This window comes from Epinephelus fuscoguttatus, linkage group LG13 (genome assembly GCF_011397635.1).
Source record: "Epinephelus fuscoguttatus linkage group LG13, E.fuscoguttatus.final_Chr_v1".
Classification (NCBI taxonomy): domain Eukaryota; kingdom Metazoa; phylum Chordata; class Actinopteri; order Perciformes; family Serranidae; genus Epinephelus; species Epinephelus fuscoguttatus.
The window spans coordinates 32,663,578-32,681,383 of NC_064764.1; the positions used below are offsets into that span (position 1 = coordinate 32,663,578).

General features: G+C 40.0%; 1 protein-coding gene across 1 annotated transcript in view; it reads left to right on the forward strand.

Annotated features, from left to right (window-relative positions):
• ints6 (integrator complex subunit 6) overlaps positions 1-17,806 on the forward strand; it is a 43,961-nt gene that overhangs the window by 13,467 nt on the left and 12,688 nt on the right. The window contains exons 4-8 of the mRNA XM_049594076.1: positions 296-385; positions 3,397-3,580; positions 13,180-13,305; positions 13,658-13,809; positions 15,991-16,143. Of these exons, the coding sequence (XP_049450033.1) occupies positions 296-385; positions 3,397-3,580; positions 13,180-13,305; positions 13,658-13,809; positions 15,991-16,143 (705 nt within the window). The remainder of the gene's footprint in view (positions 1-295; positions 386-3,396; positions 3,581-13,179; positions 13,306-13,657; positions 13,810-15,990; positions 16,144-17,806) is intronic.

Consider the following 17,806-nt stretch of genomic DNA (forward strand, 5'->3'; position numbering starts at 1 on the left):
TACTGCAGATATACTCGTCTCATAGATGTAGTCGCTTTGCTAAAGACTGCACTCTTACTGTTCCCCTTGATGATTCCCCTGAGTTAATGCTCTGCCACTTAACGTAGATCCCCTCTAAGTTATCTATATAATGCCACATTATCTGAGCTCATTTATGCCTCAGTGCTATAAATACACACCTGCTAAATTATGATGTGAATTTGCTCCCGGCTTCTATAAATGCTTTTGCTTTTGTCTCCCCTTTTAGTTTAGTTTGAGAATTAATTGCGAATGTCTTTTTTTTGTCTCTTTGCAGGGAAGGAACCCCTTTTTCCTCGAGCCCGCCATCATAATCGCCATCACCGACGGCAACAAGTTGACAAGCGGCGGTGGAGTCCAAGACGAGGTCAGCCAACATCAGAAGGGCTCTGTGCTCGGTTGGATGAAAACTCGGGAGCCTGTCTGATCACACGCCAACGTTTCACTTTAACACAAGCATCTATTACCTCATCAAACACCTTCCCTGTTTTCTGTCACTGTGGAGGCTACAGTTAACTCAGTCAACATACGTTGACAGTGCACAAATGACCTAAGTGGTTACATTGCAGCCTTTATTGATTTCACTCAGTACTGAAACAGTTTCAGAAATAGTTGTTCCCATCAGATACTTAGACACAAAACATGAGGAGATAGGGTTCAGGTTGAAAGTTACTCTTCAGATATCGTCACATTAGAAGAAAGATTGAAATGTAGGTCAGTTTTTATTAAGTCACGTCATGATTAGGGTCACAAAAAAAGACATGAACATACAAACAAGCAGACAGACAGAAAGTAGTATTTATAAATAATTTAAAGCATAATGAAAAGTAGTTGGGAGGAAGTACAAACTTATTATATCTCACCCCTTCTCCATGAGTCATCCAATTAAATAACACACACAGCTTCTTTATATGTATATAAACCTATACCTAAGACTTTCTAAATATACCATTGTTATTGCTTTTTAACTTAACACAAAAATAACCCATGTATATCTATATAATATTAATTCCCAAATATCTGTCTTACGAAAACCTATCTTCGTATATAATATAAATTATCAATCATGCGTGACTTAAAAGTATAAACTAGTCAAAATGTATGGTGTGTATATATAATACCAGCTGTCTATGCCTTACAAAAAAATACATATATATATTGATATTACATATATATCTTCATCAACTTGTCCTGCTATCTTTTTATATTTAAATAAGTAAACAAATGAATTATACAAAGTATAAATATATGTTATTGTACCAATATATACTTGTGTGTACACCCACATATATTTTAATTGTTGATTAACGTGCTGATTATTGTCTCAATTAATTGCTTGATCTATAAAGTGACAGAAAATCATGAAGAAAATACCCCTCATGACTTCCCAAAGCCCGAGGTGATGAATTCAAGTGGATTGCTTTATGTGACCAACAGTCAAAAACCAAAAGGTCTTCAATATGATCTCATAAGCGACTACAAAATCCAGCAAAAAGTCACATTTGAGGTCTTTAAAATGTTGGTAAAAAGTGTCAAAAGTTCCATCATCATTCAGAGTCCATGGTGATGTTTTAATTTGATTGTTTTGTCAGACCAACAGTCCAAACCCAAACGATCTTCAATTCCAAGTCATAAAAGACTAAGAAAACCAGCAAATATTCACATTTGAGGTCTTTAAAATGTTTAAAAATTATAATGAAACTTTATACACTATTTTCTGAGACCAGTGTGATGTTTAAAATTGATTGTTTTTTTTCTGACCAAGAGTCCAAAAGCGAAAGTATCTTCAATTCAGTGTCATTAAAGACCAAGAAAACCAGCAAATATTCACATTTGAGGTCATAAAAATGTTAGAAAACAGCGCAAAAATTCCATCATAATTTGTAGAGTCCAGTGTGATGTTTGAAATCGATTGTTTTGTCAGACCAGCATTCCAAAAACTAAAAGATTTTTAATTTAACACCATAAAAGACTAAGAAAATCTGCAAAAATTCACATTTGAGTACCCTAATATGTTAGACAATAGAGTAAAAAGTTCCATGAATTTTTTTTTTTTTTAGTTCAGTGTGATGTTTACAATTGATTGTTTTGTTTGACCAACAGTCCAAAAACCAAAAGATTTGTAATTTAATGTCATTAAAGACTAAGAAAATTTGCAAAAATTCACATTTGAGGTCTTAAAGTGTTAGAAAATAGTATAAAAAGACCCATTAAAAATTTTCAGTCCACTGTGATGTTTAAAATTAATTGTTTTGTCTGACCTACAGTCCAAAAACCAAAAGATTTTTAATTTAACATCATAAAAGACTAAGAAAACCTGCAAAAAAAATCACATTTTATGCCTTTACAATGTTAGAAAATAGTGTCAAAAGTTCCATCATAACTTTTTAGAGTCCAGCACTATGTGTTAAATCGATTGTTTTGTCTGACCAACAGTCCAAAAACCAACGATATTCAATTTAACAGTAAGATTTAACAGAAAATCTGAAATTTACATTTGAGATGCTGGAACTGCCTGATGTGCTTTAAACTCAAACTAATAACTAATAACTAAAACTAATAACGACAGCAGAACTACAAATATCAGTAGTCTGTTGCCTTTGAAAAGCCGTAAACACGTTGATTCCTTTGTGGCGTGCTCGTCAGAGTAAATCTGCCTCCCAGTGACTCAGTAACTCGTTCTGCCTTCAATTATTAATTTATTTCTGGCTCTCCATCTGTAAGTTGCCATGTCTGTCATCCAGGTTGACTGTTAGTGCTGCTGCTCCCCGTGAGACGGAGAGGAATTTCAGTTTTGTAGCTTGGAGGTCAAACACATACAATTAAATCGTTGATTTTGCAGCCGCGGTCTAATTTATGGGCTCTGTGATAATTCCAGGTTTGTGCTTGTTCAGACTGGGCACAGAGTGACGTTTGGTGGGCAAGTTTTGACTTTAATTGCAGCTCTCCTGGCAGTTATTTAAAAGTCTGGGCTGCCTGAGGATTGTCTGAAAAGAGAGTTTCTAAGAAATCCTGTGTTTGAGGAGCAGAGATGGAGAGACGCTTGTTACTGTAAGAGGAGCTCAGTTTGTAGAAGGTGTCTGCTTGAACATTAGCATTAATTACGGTTGTTTAACTACCAACCTTAGATGTGCTCTTTTGTTCTTGGTGACAACCCAGACTAGTGGTGGGCAATATGAAGCACACTTTCTGTGACAGTCTATAGCACTGGATGTGGTACATTTACAGCAAGTTCAAGTTTAAAAACAAAAAAAAAAAAAAAGGGTCTGTAGATGAGAGCCACATAGGAATATGTGTTTTCGGATAATGCAGTGAATTAAATACCTGATAGATTTGTCATTAACACTCAATCCTCTGTTTCCTTCCTCCACCGTCCAGCTCCATCTGCCTCTGACCACCCCGCTGCCCGGCAGTGAGCTGACCAAGGAGCCCTTCCGCTGGGACCAGCGTCTGTTCGCTCTGGTGCTGCGCATCCCTGGCAACGCTTCGGTGGAGCCTGAGCCCCTGGGTGGCGTCCCGCCTGATGATTCTCCAATCACTCCCATGTGTGAGGTCACTGGAGGTAGGCGGACTGAGTGCAGGCTGGTGTTTGCTTAACGTATGGTGTGTAGTTAAAGGGGCAGTCCACCAATTTTACACACAAAAGAAAATTACTCGTCATTAGAATAATATAATGTCTAACGTCTGCAGCTGTGGAGGAGTTTTGTCAAGTCCAAGAAATATCTTTGGTTAGACCAGGGGTAGGTAACCTGTGGCTATTTAGACCCTCTCCAGTAAAGTAGCCACCTTGATTAGTACTTGCACTTACTTGTTGGCACAATAGTGATTAACCTAACGCACTCTAATAACTAGAATGGGGCGTGAGATGGATCGGAGGTTTGGCAGGTGAAGAAGGAGCTGAGCCAGAAGGCAAAGCTTTCGATTTACTGGTCCATCTACGTCCCAACCCTCACCTATGGTCATGAGCTCTGGGTAGTGACCGAAAGAATGAGATGGCAGATACAAGCGGCTGAAATAAGTTTCCTCTGTGGGGTGGCTGGGCTCAGCCTTAGAGATAGGGTAAGTAGCTCAGACATCCGGAGGGAGCTCGGAGTAGAGCCGCTGCTCCTTCGCGTCCAAAGGGGTCAGTTGAGTTGGTTCGGACATCTAATCAGGATCCTCCTGGTCACCTTAGAGGTGTTCTGGGCACGTCCCACTGGTAAGAGGCCTCAGGGCAGACCCAGAACACACTGGAGGGATTACATATCTCATCTAATATGAGAGCGCCTTGGGGTCCCCCAGGAGGAGCTGGAAAGCGTTGCTGGGCAGAGGGACGTCTGGAATACTTTGCTCAGCCTGCTGTCTTTGCGACTCGGCTTCAGATAAGCGGTTGAAAAGCAATGGATAGATGGACTCTAATAACTATTGTCCTACATAAAACCTACCTCTGCCCAAGACCACATATATACTACTTACCTTTGTAAGGGACAAAAAAGTAAAGACTACACAGTCATTCTCCACCTCTTCTTCAGGAGTCAGACAGCTGGCTAACATAAGGACATGACAGTTTTATTCTTTATTTATGTTCTTGATCATCTGCACACCAGAATATTTTAGTTACTTGTTATTGTTCACAGAGTAACAGCTGATTGTTTGCAAATGGATGTCATTATGACCTTTATCTGAGAAAAACATCATCAACATATTCCTCTTGGGAGTGACATTTCTACAGCAGAGCCCGTTGGAACAAGCCGGGACAAGCTCAAAGTATTTATAACATCAGATCAAAATGGCTATTTGTCGAATGCATTCCACAGCGCAGTGGATGAATCATCTCTATCAATACAAAGAAAGAGGAGAATAATGGGTGTGTTTTCTTGTATTTTTTGTTTTGGAGAGGGAAAAGAACTTGGTGACAGTGAGGAAGCGTGCCTTGGCAGCTGTTTCTCTCTCCAGTGGGGGACAGCCCAGAGCTCTGTCTCAGCACCGTCTTGCTCAACATTCAGAGTTACTTGTGTTTACAGGTTTGCCAGTGGGAGCCGAGTACAAACACAGTATGTGCTTGTTTTAACCACTGAGGCGGCCTGCTGGAGCTGTTGTGAAGCGGGTTAGCGCTTTGCTCAAGTGCACTTCAGGAGTCATTGTTGATTAAAGGAAAACTTTGTCCCCCAAATGACCATTTGTACATCAGTTACTCAGCCTGTCCTACGCTGAATTCTTTAAGAAAACTTTTCACGCATGCAAACAGTGAACAAAGAATCCAAAAAAAGAAAATTAGTGATGAAATAAAGTCATAGTAGTCCGCACGACAGCAAAACTGTATCAAAACATCAGCCTACAAACTCTTAACACAACTCATGCAGTATAATCTGGATCTCATTTATCCAGTCAACCAACAGCGCTCTGATGGGGCGCTAAACTAAGGGGCCGTACACATGCTGCGTTTTTTGCGCCCTCACATCAGTTGTTTTCACTGTAGACACGCAGCTGGCACGATCAAACACCAGAGCAACACTGCATGCACGCATTCCCGAGCCCCTATTTTTCAGGGCGCGATGGCTGCACCCTGAGATAACTGAGTCCAACTTTTGGAACGCAGCAGCATGCGATGTTGTGACGAAGAACAACCAGTCACAGCCGACAGATATCTTTCCCTTCTTCCATAAATATCAGTCTGTGGTAAATATGGAGAAGAAGGCGTACACACTTATAAACAGTTCCTGGAAGAAGATCAGCTCTGCACTCAGGATTTCAGGTAAATAGGCTATGATACGGTGCTTGTTAAGGTTGCTTAGCAACCTCAGACGCAACCTGCCACAACACTCTTGAAAGCTGGCACAGAAAAGGCACAAGGGTTGCACACAACGCCTGACCTCGCGTTCTACAGGTGGTTGAAGATGCCGCATTTGAAACTTTTATATTCTCTCTTTAAAGTAGTTTTTCCTGACTGAACACAGGAGCTGCTGGTCTACCACTGTCTCAATCAGTTAGTTACTGTGTGTTATTGTGAGACTTTGGTGAATTTGAAGTAACCGTCTAAAACACCAAAGTCACACATTAACACAAACTAACAAACTGATCCGAGCAGACGTAGACCAGCAGCTCCTGTGTTCAGCGAGGTAAAATTACTCAGCGGAGTCTGACTTTGAAAGGAGCATAGATGAGTTTAATTTTCAGTTGGTTTCCCCGTCGGAAACTTCTGTCTGTTTGGGATGTACAGAGCATACAACTGGATAAATGAGACTTAGATCAGTGGCTCCCAACTAGTGGGTCGCAGGTCCATTCTGAATAGACCACAGTTAACTTGCAAACGTGTCAGGTTTGTAAAAACCACACTTTATTTAAAGCACAGTGAATTTCCGGCACAAAGCTTTTATTTTGAAGTGTAATTGTCTGCCGTAGAGTGAGTGACTAACGGACGCCTACTTGACAGAGCCAGCAAACTAGCTTGAGGACATGGCGACAGGCAAATATGATGCAGATATTTAACTGTGTAGACCTTGAGCTAATGACTAAGAAGAAATCTGGACCCCGTGGCTGGACCAGTTGGGAACCACTGACTTAGATTTTACTGTGAGATAGGGCTGTCCCAAATGCTTCACAGCTTTGAAGCCTCTACCATTATCATGGCAGTTGACATCTAAATCAATATGTAAATGCTTCTGGGGGTTTTTGTTTTTCTTTTTTTACTATGTATGCATTACCCCAAAAATTTTAAATAGCCCATGAAATAAAGAATAGCAGCCTAATCCAACATTATTAAACAGTAACATAGGCTATAGTTGTATTTATTTATGCTGTTGTTTCAAAGCTCCAAAAATGGTGTTCGGGACAGCCCTACTGTGAGTTTGTAAACAGGAAATACACACAGACACCAATGGTTTCAATTTATCAAGAATCTTCTCAACTTTGGATTCTCAGTTGACAGTGGAGGCATGCAAGTTTCTTTACAAACTCAGTGTAACATGGGGGAGGTGGTAATTTGGGTGATATTCCTTTAAGACCCAAAAGCTCAGATTTTCCCACCTGGTCCAGGAGTGGCACCGTCTTTGTCCCACTTACAGGCCTGTCACGATACTTCCAGGCCTATGACTTTGATCGGCTGCCTACCTACCAGTTTTAAAGAACATCCTCTTATAGACGTGGACTTTTATCCCTCCTGTCTCCAGTCCTCACGCTGCCCGGCTGTGGAAGCAGCTGGCAGGAGGAACGCACTAGAACGATGCTGATGGCAGGTTATGATTAACACACACATAGAGAGATAGAGCCGAGCTCACCAAAGCCCTGTGTGGCAGTCGGTGGTGCTGAATGCAGAACATGACACAGCTCCATTGTCAGTGACAGTCTACAGTACATGCTGCCTGTCCATTACTGCTGATGGCAGACCTGACACAAAGCCGCGGCCTATTGAAACCAGGGAGTGAATGGGTGCATAACAAGGTCATTGGAGGTGAAGTTGGAGGCAGCAAATGGCCAGAAGGCTGAGTTAGACTAATCGGTTGCAGCTTCGCAAGACTTTCTGTCTGATTCATGGGCTTTACTCATGTGACCTTCACTGCCTTGTGACTGATGCTGTGACAAATAAACGAAGTAGATTCAGAGCTCTGGAGCTGCGTTTCATGCAAATGTACCTCTTTGCATGCCGGTGACATCTAGTGAGTGTAAAAGACTGATGCGGCCCCATGTAAAGTGGAGAGCGCTTGTAATAGTACTGTATCTATAGTCTGATACCATAGCGTTTGAGTTAATCAAAGCATGCTCTGTATTTAAATATGGGCTTTTATCCAGCATTATTTAATAGATAGATAAACTTTATTTCGGTGTCACTCCACAACACACGTTAAAAATACATGAGGGAATATGTTTATAAAATTACAATATTCAATACAATTTACCCACCTCCCCCTTGACAAAATTAAAAGTGTTGGGGACCACTCAAAAAGAGTTGTGAGACTACGGAAGCGTATTGCATTCACTTGACAAATAAAAAAATAATCTGTTTTATTGGGTATTTTTTTCTGTTTTTCTGAGTAATTTTTTTTATTTTTCTGTTTTTTTGTGGTATTTTTTCTGTTTTTTGATCATTTTTTTCTGTTTTTCGTGGTATTTTTTGTTTTGTTTTTCGGGGTAATTTTTTCTGTTTTTCGGAGTATTTTTTTCTGAGTTAAGAGAGCAATAGAACAGTTTAATCCAGTTTTACTTTGTTTTGGGTTTGAGACACTGGGAGATACTCTTGTCTTTAAGTCATATAGATGGTGTCATCATTAGTTTGTCGACTTTACGCAGGCACCTTAAGACTTTGGGGTTGTTCAGACGAAAAGCCCATTCAGATCTGCTGGACATTGCAGTGTTTCTCCAGAATCAGTTGGACACATATGGCAAAATACATCCATGGATGCAGGCAGGGTCCAAAATTAACACTAGCCACTAGCCAAATGCTAGTAAAATAAGCAAGTGGCCAGTAAACTTGCTTCACTCACCAGCCAAAAAAACAATGGTAATCTATTGAGTGGCTGGTAAAGTTTGAACATTCACTAGCCATTTGGCCGGTGAGTCAAAAAGTTAATTTTGGACACTGGATGCAGGGGTCACTTGCAGGTGCCAGGTGGGAGCTTCTCGCGAGATTTTGAAGTATCTCGTCTCCTCGTTCAGGAAAAAAAAAACATCACGAAAAACAGAAAAAAATTACCACTAAATACAGGGAAAAAATACTCAGAAAAACAGAAAAAATTACTCAGAACAACAGAAAAAAATACTCAGAAAACAGAAAAAAATACTCAGAAAAACAGAAAATATTACTCAGAAAAACAGAAAATATTACTTAGAAAAACAGGGAAAAAATTACTCAGAAAAACAGAAAAAAATTACTCAGAACAACAGAAAAAAATACTCAGAAAAACAGAAAAAAATACTCAGAAAAACAGAAAATATTACTTAGAAAAACAGGGAAAAAATTACTCAGAAAAACAGAAAAAAATTACTATGAAAAACAGAAAATATTACCATGAAATACAGGGAAAAAATACTCAGAAAAACAGAAAGTATTACTCAGAAAAACAGGGAAAAATTACTCAGAAAAACAGAAAAAAAATTACCATGAAATACAGGGAAAAAATACTCAGAAAAACAGAAAATATTACTCAGAAAAACAGGGAAAAATTACTCAGAAAAACAAAAAATATTACTTAGAAAAACAGAAAAAAATTACCACAAAAAAACAGAAAAAAATTACTATGAAATACAGGGAAAAAATTACTCAGAAAAACAGAAAAATAAATAAATTACTTTGAAAAACAGAAAGAATTACTCAGAAAAACAGGGCTTTTTTTTATTTGTCAAGTGAATACAATACGCTGCCGTAGTGAGACACCAACTAAAACATCATGAAAAACATTATAAAAAATGCTTTTATCCAGCATTATTTATAGTTATTTTAACAGGTGGTTGATACATCCATGGTCAGGTTTGTGCTCTAAAGGTGGCACCTTTTTTTAAAATCTTGTGTTGAGCTTTCAGCCTCAAATCTTTTGTGTCCCCATACAAGAAAAGCGACGTTGAAATCATTCTGGTAGTCATATATCTGAATAATAGAGGTGGATATGTTCACTTATCTTTCTCTGATTTGATTCATTTTGATTCAGTTTTATTCTTCATTCAAGATAAATGTCAAAGCACTTGTCAGATTTTATCCTTGAAACTTACATTTCTTTTTATTCCACAAGAAAGTAGCCATCACATTTTTTTTTCCCCTTGCGAAAATAACCTTCTTCTCTACACTGTGATAATATTCCCACAATATTGACATTGTACACATCATGACGCCTTCACTGCACAAAGTAACCACAGTGGACACATACCATTTTATGCAAATGCACATGTATTTATTTAGTTAATGAAGTGATGCAGATGCAAAGATCAATCTGGTAATGTTTTACCCAGAACTGCAAAATGAAAAATGTCATCTAAGTTTTAATTCTTCGAATGTTAAAGATATAGTTCAGATCTTTTGAAGTGGGGTTGTATGAGGTACTTATTCATCGCCATATTAAGCCCCGTTTCCACCAAATACTTTCAGTATGGTACCTTTGGAACCAACAGTAACCCTTCAGACATGGTACCTAGACTCTAGCGTTTTCACTGCAAACCGTACCCTTAAATGTGGGCGGGGTTGCTGTCACTCACTGCTCCGTCCAGCACTCACTGTATTTCCTCATCCCTTAAAAATTTTTTACCCAGAACTGCAAAATGAAAATTAATCTGTCAACGTGCCGATCAACATTTACAGTAGGCGACACACTGACTATAGATAAGTACCTCATACAACCCAACTGTAAAAACTCCAAACTATCCTTTAATCTTAGAGTTTTAGTTAAATTTTGTTACTTACAGCTGCACTTATCAGCGCTGTCTATATTAACTATGAGTCAAACTACATGTAGCTACTCTGACAACATGTTATGATAATGTAGTCACTCGTTCTAACAAATCCACAGATAATTATCACCCGTCTCCCAGTAGTTCCTCTCAGCTCCTTGGAGCCTTCCAGCCTCTCATAGCTCCGTACTTTGTTTTTTACGGCTCATTTACTGTGTGAACAGCCTTAACCCTGCTCCTGCAGCAGCAGGTAGCTGTTTCCTGTTAACAAGCTCAGATAAAGCCACTGAACAGGAGTTCAGCACCAGATAGCAGACAAAGGTAGAGACTAGCTGGTGAAGAAAGAGGAGCAAGAGACAGATATTGTTCTCAGGTGTTGGTGGAGCTGAAGAGGGAGACAAGATATGAGATAATAAATTAATGAAAATGTTTCTGCAGGTCTGACGGATGTGTCCTAATGGCAGTGTTAATACTAGAACAAATTTTACTCTGATGACATGTAAAATATTAGTCTGTCAGCTTGTTTCAGTGCTCCCTATTGTCCCCAAAAATGATCCACGCAGCCTTAAAAGGTTACTTTGGTATTTTTAACCTGAACTTTATTTTCCCATGTTTTTGTGAAAAACAGTGCAAAAGACACACACATCCCAGCGTCCAGAGGAGTGGGTGCTGGACCAAAGAAACATCTGGCAAAGCAAAAAAAAAAAAAAAAAAAAGTCTGCACACCAAGTAGCTCCTGTTTAGAAGGATTTTAATGAAGAGTGACGTTTCGAGCCACACGGCTCTTCCTCAGATGTCTGATACATGACAGAAAGTCGCCATCTTAAATACCCTCATGTGACATGCCACACCTGTAGCCCATATTCATAATAAAAATAAATCAAGAATATGTACCTGTGTATCCCAATATGGTACCAAAGCTACTTTTGAACAATAAATAAGGGCATATACCAGCTTGTACACATTTTATATACATACGTCAAAAAACACATCTTGATATGTTACTGCTGTGACAGACTTTTTTTTATTGTGTAATCAGAAAAGGCTTGGAAATCTTTATTGCCAAAGCCACCACATTCCATTTAAATAAACAGCAATTGTAGCGGGTATTAAGCCAACATGTTTTCACATCTAACTGGGTGAATTAAAGGTTTTATTTCAACCAAACGGGTAATTGTTGGAACAGTGGAAAGAAAAACAAAGACAGTTTTTATGAGTTTTATTACCTTCGCCAAGGAGGTTATGTTTTCGCTGGCGTTGGTCTGTTTGTCTGTTTGTTTGTCTGCAAAATAACTCAAAAAGTTATGAACGGATTTTGATGAAATTTTCAGGAAAGGTGGATAATGGGACAAGGAACACATGATAAAATTTTGGTGGTGATCGGTTGAAGCAAAGTGGATAAAATAATAAATAAAGTCTATCGTCTGTCAGCCTCAGCAGCAATTCCAATTTCTAAAGACGGTGAAAATAGCACCATCTGGTAGCCGGAAAGCCCGTCTTGTCCTACTTGCTAAATATTGTTGTAATTCTAAAGTTATGTTCTGTGTTGGAAAAAAAGAAAGTGAAAAATACAAAAAACATATTATATTCTGTGTTGGTACAAAATAAAAACGAAATAAATACACCACAGTGTCTCCATGGTGAAGGCATATATAACCTAATAATTATAGTGATGCAAATAACTTAATTGTGATGCAGGCTGCAAAATCTGATGCAGAGGGGGAGGGAATATCACCTACTTGGTGGAGGTCTTTTACAATGATAAAAATACAGTTTCTTTAAATGGCGTCTAGTGGTTTTGGTGATGGTGATTTCGGTTACACAAAAAAAATCTTACTCTTAAGACGCTTAACACTTAAGGCCAAAACACACCATCACCGAACAGCGCGCATCAAGAAATACAGCCTTATTATTTTCAATGTACAACCCCACACCAATGGCAGCTAGACGCATGTTGGTGCTCCTGTATGCCCTCACACCACTGTCCTATTTCCAGCCTCGCCGCCCCTGGAATAACTTTATTTTCCCCCGGACTCGCTCTGTGTTTGTACATACCAGCTCTTGTAGCAGCTCTTTTTCTCTGCTCCTCTGGCAGCTCGATTCCTCTCCTCACCATAAAGCAAACTCTGTAACTGTCACTGTGTCTTGTGTGTAAAGAAGCCTGGATGAGATGAGACTCATTGTTAAGGTCGAGAAATATCTTGAGCTAAACGACCCACAATCCTGTTATTATACAGACCATGGCCAAAATGATATTGCCTGCTGAGTCATGGCTCTTAAGGTGATGTATTAACTTTTAAGGGTGTCCACGCATCGTTTTAAGCTAATGCAGAAGTGGAGGAAGTACAGATCTTTCGATAAAAGTAGTAATACGTTTGTGTGGTCGTCTGTTGACGAGCTGCAGCGCAATGCATCTGCTGTGTGCTAGGGGCGGCAGTTGAATCGAGTCAGTGGGGTCGATGTGTCTTCAGATTTAGGATAACAATCTGAGCCTGTCAGTGGCAAAAACAAGCACTTTAAATGGACGTAAATGGCCTCTTCTGTGGCTGCTCTGTCAATACTGCACCAGTTTCAAAACTTGTTGTTCCCATTTGTCACTTAGACTCACAAAAAATGTGAAAACAGTCTCCAAATTTAAAATACCAGGTACCCCTTTAGACTGCCAAAAACAAAACCAGAACATATTTTAAAGGGTTCAGCTTTAATAAGTGGATTCGATACTTTATTCATATTCATTTAAAAACCATTGAACTGTTTAATGTCTTCACATTTTCAGGTCTTTTCATGATGCATGTCTCTGTGTTGCAGGACGTTCCTACAGCGTGTTCTCTCAGCGTATGTTGAATCAGTGTCTGGAGTCCCTGGTGCAGAAAATTCAGAGTGGAGTGGTGATAAACTTTGAGAAGACCGGACCTGACCCGCCTCCTTTAGAGGGTAAGAGACACCTCTGTCTGTCTTAATGACATTTTATTCCCGGCTCTATTTCTGAAAAGACCTTTTTGACAACTGCTGCACTGCATCTGTTTGATTAGTGGAGAATCTCTTTTGCTCTCTCTCCCACTCACAGTTTTTTTTAATCCTCTCTGAGCTTTTCTTTGCCGTGGCTGCTGGTGGATGTCACTGTTTAAACCCCCACCTTCATATTTAAACTGCCCACACACTGTTATGGTTCATCCAGATCACTCTGTTGTGTTTCGTACCTCACAAACACCTTCTTGTCTTTAACTGCTTACGGCTGGTTTCCCCGTGATGTCAGCTTCCTCTGTTACTGTCTGTGTCTGCTCAGATGCTCCAGCTGAGGCGGTGAAGTCCGGTCCACAGGCCTGGCATTGTTGTCACAAGCTGATCTACGTACGACCCAACCCTAAAACCGGTGTTCCCATTGGTCACTGGCCAATCCCTGAGGCCTTCTGGCCGGACCAGAACTCCCCCACACTGGTAAGGAACTTGTGGAGGAATTAACGACATGAAATCAACCCGGACCATTTATTCCCATGGGTTTTTTTTTTCTAAGTAACTAATGAGAACAACAGATTTCTAAAGTTGTCCATTGTTGAGAAAGAGCACAGCAGTCAGCAGCAATGAAACAAGCTGCAATGTAACCATTCAGGACCTTTGTGTTCTGTCAGTTTCAGGACCTGTTTTTGGGTCACAAGGGTCAAGCTGTGCCTTAAAAACCATCCTTTCTTAGTCGTCTTCTCCAGTGCAGTAGTCACGAAGACGCGCACACAGAAAACAAAAGAGATTCAGACTGTTGTTTGGATTTTCAAATTCTTCTGTTTGCATCTTGTGGCTGTACAGACAGTGAAAAAATGTGCAAAAGTGCAAATGTTGCAGTCCACGTTTGACTTTCCTCACGGCATGCATGATGAGTCACCCTGTATGTGGGTTATGCTACAGGTGTCATTACAAACATACCAGAACAACTCTATAGCACTGATGTATTTGCATACACAAGAATGTACAAGTGCACAAGCCGAAATTTGTATGAATATTCTTCAGTATGTGTATGAGAATGTGTCAGGGCTAGTTGTTAGGGTGTGTTTGTAATGACTTAACCTGCTGGCAGCTGGCTTCATGTTTGTTCTGTCAAGCCCCAGTGACTGACTAGGTGCACCTGAAGAGTCACCCACATATAGGGTGACTCATCATGCATGCCTCATTTTGCACGGAGGACAGTCAAACATGGACTGAAATGTTTGCACTACGTGCACTTTTGCACATTTTTTTTCTCTGTCTGTAAAGTACTAAAGGTGCTTTCACACCTGCCCTGTTCGGTTCGGTTCAGTCGAACTCAAGTTTGTTTGCCCCCTGAGTGCGGTTCATTTGGGCAAGTGTGAACACAACAATCACACTCAGGTGCGCACCAAAACAACCTGACCGAGACCTTCTTCAAGAGGTGGTCTCAGTCCGGTTACAAATGAACTCTGGTGCGGTTCGTTTGTGGTGAGAACGTGTTCCAACCTGGATCTGAACCAACTGCAGTCACATGACACATTGTTTGGGTTAAACATGAGCATGTTACAGTCCTGGAGGATTATTAATGTGCACCTCCTCCTGTACTGCCTGAATATGCACATTCAGCACATCCAATGCATCAAAACATTGTTTTCTAGTTGGAGCCGCGCCTCGTTTTCAAACTGTATGCTTTGACTAAAATGAACAATGACAGCAATATAGTCCACGATGAGCAGCGCTAAAATCAACCTGCGTAGTTGTCCCTCCATTGTGACATTAGAAAGTGTCACATTTATCTTGCAAGTGTACTCTTCTTCAACGTTTGCTTTACTTCCTGGATTTTTCCCACATGGAAATTCTGACCAATCAAGAGCAGCTTTCTCACACAAGGCATTTGATCTGGTCCGCTTGTAAATGCTGCCGTGAGAACACGAACCAACTCTAGACTTCGTGACAAAATTAGTCCCTGATTCAGACCAAAGGAGACGACTCTAGGTCTGAAAGCACCCTCAGGCACAAATCTTCTATACTTCTAATGTTTTTCAAAGAATGGACACAAGTGTTTTTGTTCCAAAGAAAGTCCATATATAATACAGATGAAACAGTGAGAAAGAGAAAGACATGAAAAGTATGTTTGTTTGCACAGACGCTCAACAAAAAGGTCACACGGTACCTGCAATAACAATGGAGCAAATAGAGAAGTAGAGAAGGTAATAAAACAGAATTACACGGCCCAGATATATTGCACAATATAACAAGGAAAAGTACAGCACAGGAAGCTGAGAGCAGAAGGAACTCAGTGTTTCCATTTTATCAGATTAAGAACAATACAGGATTTCAGTGCCAGTTACTGACAATTTTATATCTGATATATAATCAGGATATGTAATAGGCAATATATTTAATGTGTATATTTCATATTGTTAACAGACACAACAAGCACAACATGTACAGTACAGCTGGTATGTTGTAGTGAAGCTATGTTAAATATCAGCTGGAAGATATTGACAAATCCTGAGCTCGAATGAGAGATCAAATCATATAAACAGTATTTTGTGTCCATTATTATACCTACATGATGATTTTTTACAGTGCAGAATGTTAATGTGATGTAGCGTGGACTCTTAACAGTATGTACCTCTCCCTCTGTGACCCACACAGCCCCCCCGCTCAGCCCACCCCCACGTTCGTTTCTCCTGTCTGGACGCTGAGCCCATGGTGATCGACAAGGTGCCCTTTGACAAATATGAGCTGGAGCCGTCGCCTCTCACACAGTACATTTTGGAGAGGAAGTCCCCGCACACCTGCTGGCAGGTAAAGCACCATCGCAAACACAACAATTATTGAGAAAGGACTTCAACATTAAAGCTGAAATCTATAATGCTTTTACACTTTGCATGTGGAGGTTCGATGATAATTTAATTCCATCACACAGCTGGATACTGATGTTTGATGTTCCGCAGTATTTGTGGTGACTTGATGGAGACTTTAGAGATTTTATCCTTGATTCAAATGATTATTCATCAAAGTAATACTTTGCCGATTTTCAGTCGACACAATATCATCATAACAGTGTAGGTAGTATGTTTCAGTGAACTATAGTAAACGTCCCTCCATCTCACCAGTGCCTAGATCTCCCTGCACAGATCTGAGGTGGCTCTTGGGCTGTTGCTCAAACTATAGACTGTACTTCCACATTAAGACAGAGAGTATAGAGACGGATTGAGAGAGACCCAACTCTCTGTGTCTCAAACTGAGACCAAACTTCGATCAAACTGTCAAACAAGGCAGCGCTGATCAAATATAAACCGAGATCCTGTCACTGTATTGCCTAATTCTCGCCCCAAATGTTCTTAGAAACATATTTTAGTGTACTCTTTAGCTGTATCAGGAGAGTTTGCAAACAGGAAGTGAGCTCCATACAGTCTCCTATGTTCTAAAAACAGAGGCTGATCACATGTGAACCAAGATTTGGTATCTGAGTTGCCTATTTCCCGCCTAAAATGTCTTCAGAAACATACTTAGCTTTCGTAGGCTATGGTTAAATGTCCGACAAAAAATATGAAGAAGCAGCAGGTGTGACAGGTGAAGCTGAAGGTGAGGAGTGAGGCAGAGTCAATTTCAGACACAGGTATCATATTAAACTAGACGACCTAAGGCATCCATCGGTATTAACCATGTACGGCTATCTTGTTGGAAAGGAGGACAAATAATGCTCCAAATTTACACTAAATTTTGGTCGGGGGAAAAAGGAATATTGCCATAATGTAAATAAGTAAACAGGGCTCCGTCTGCGCAGTCTGTCTCAAGATCAGGTGCTGGTCGGCCACAGGAACATCTCAGATGAAATCATAAACATAAACCACCGCACACTGAACTGAGTTACTGTGATTTTTTTGGGGGCACAGGCTGGAGTCGAACCCAGGCCGCTGTGGCAACAGCCTTGTATCCACTAAGCCACCGACGCCCCAAATTACTGTGATTTTATTGAGAGCGAACAACGCGTTTTGCCCTTGCCTTCTTCAGGTTTGCTCATAAGCACTCACAGGTGTGCTAAATATACCTGGGTCATGTGATGAATTATCACAGTTATTTCACTTTTTCTTTTTCAGTATTTTTTCTGTCACGTTCTTCAAAAACATTTTTCAAAAGATAATTCACATTTTATCCAAAAACACATGATAAATTTATGCAAATTACATACATAAAAAAAAAAAATCTTAAAGATTACAAGAGTTACAAGAATAATATGTGGTTGGGGCGTCGGTGGCTTAGTGGTAGAGCAGGCGCCCCATGTACAAGGCTGTTGCTGCAGCGGCCCGGGTTCGACTCCAGCCTGTGGCCCTTTGCTGCATGTCACTCCCTCTCTCTCCTCCCTTCACGCTTGACTGTCCTATCCATTAAAGGCTAAAAATGCCCTTAAAAATATCTTTAAAAAAAAAAAAAGAATAATATGTGGTTTAAGGTTGTTCACTCT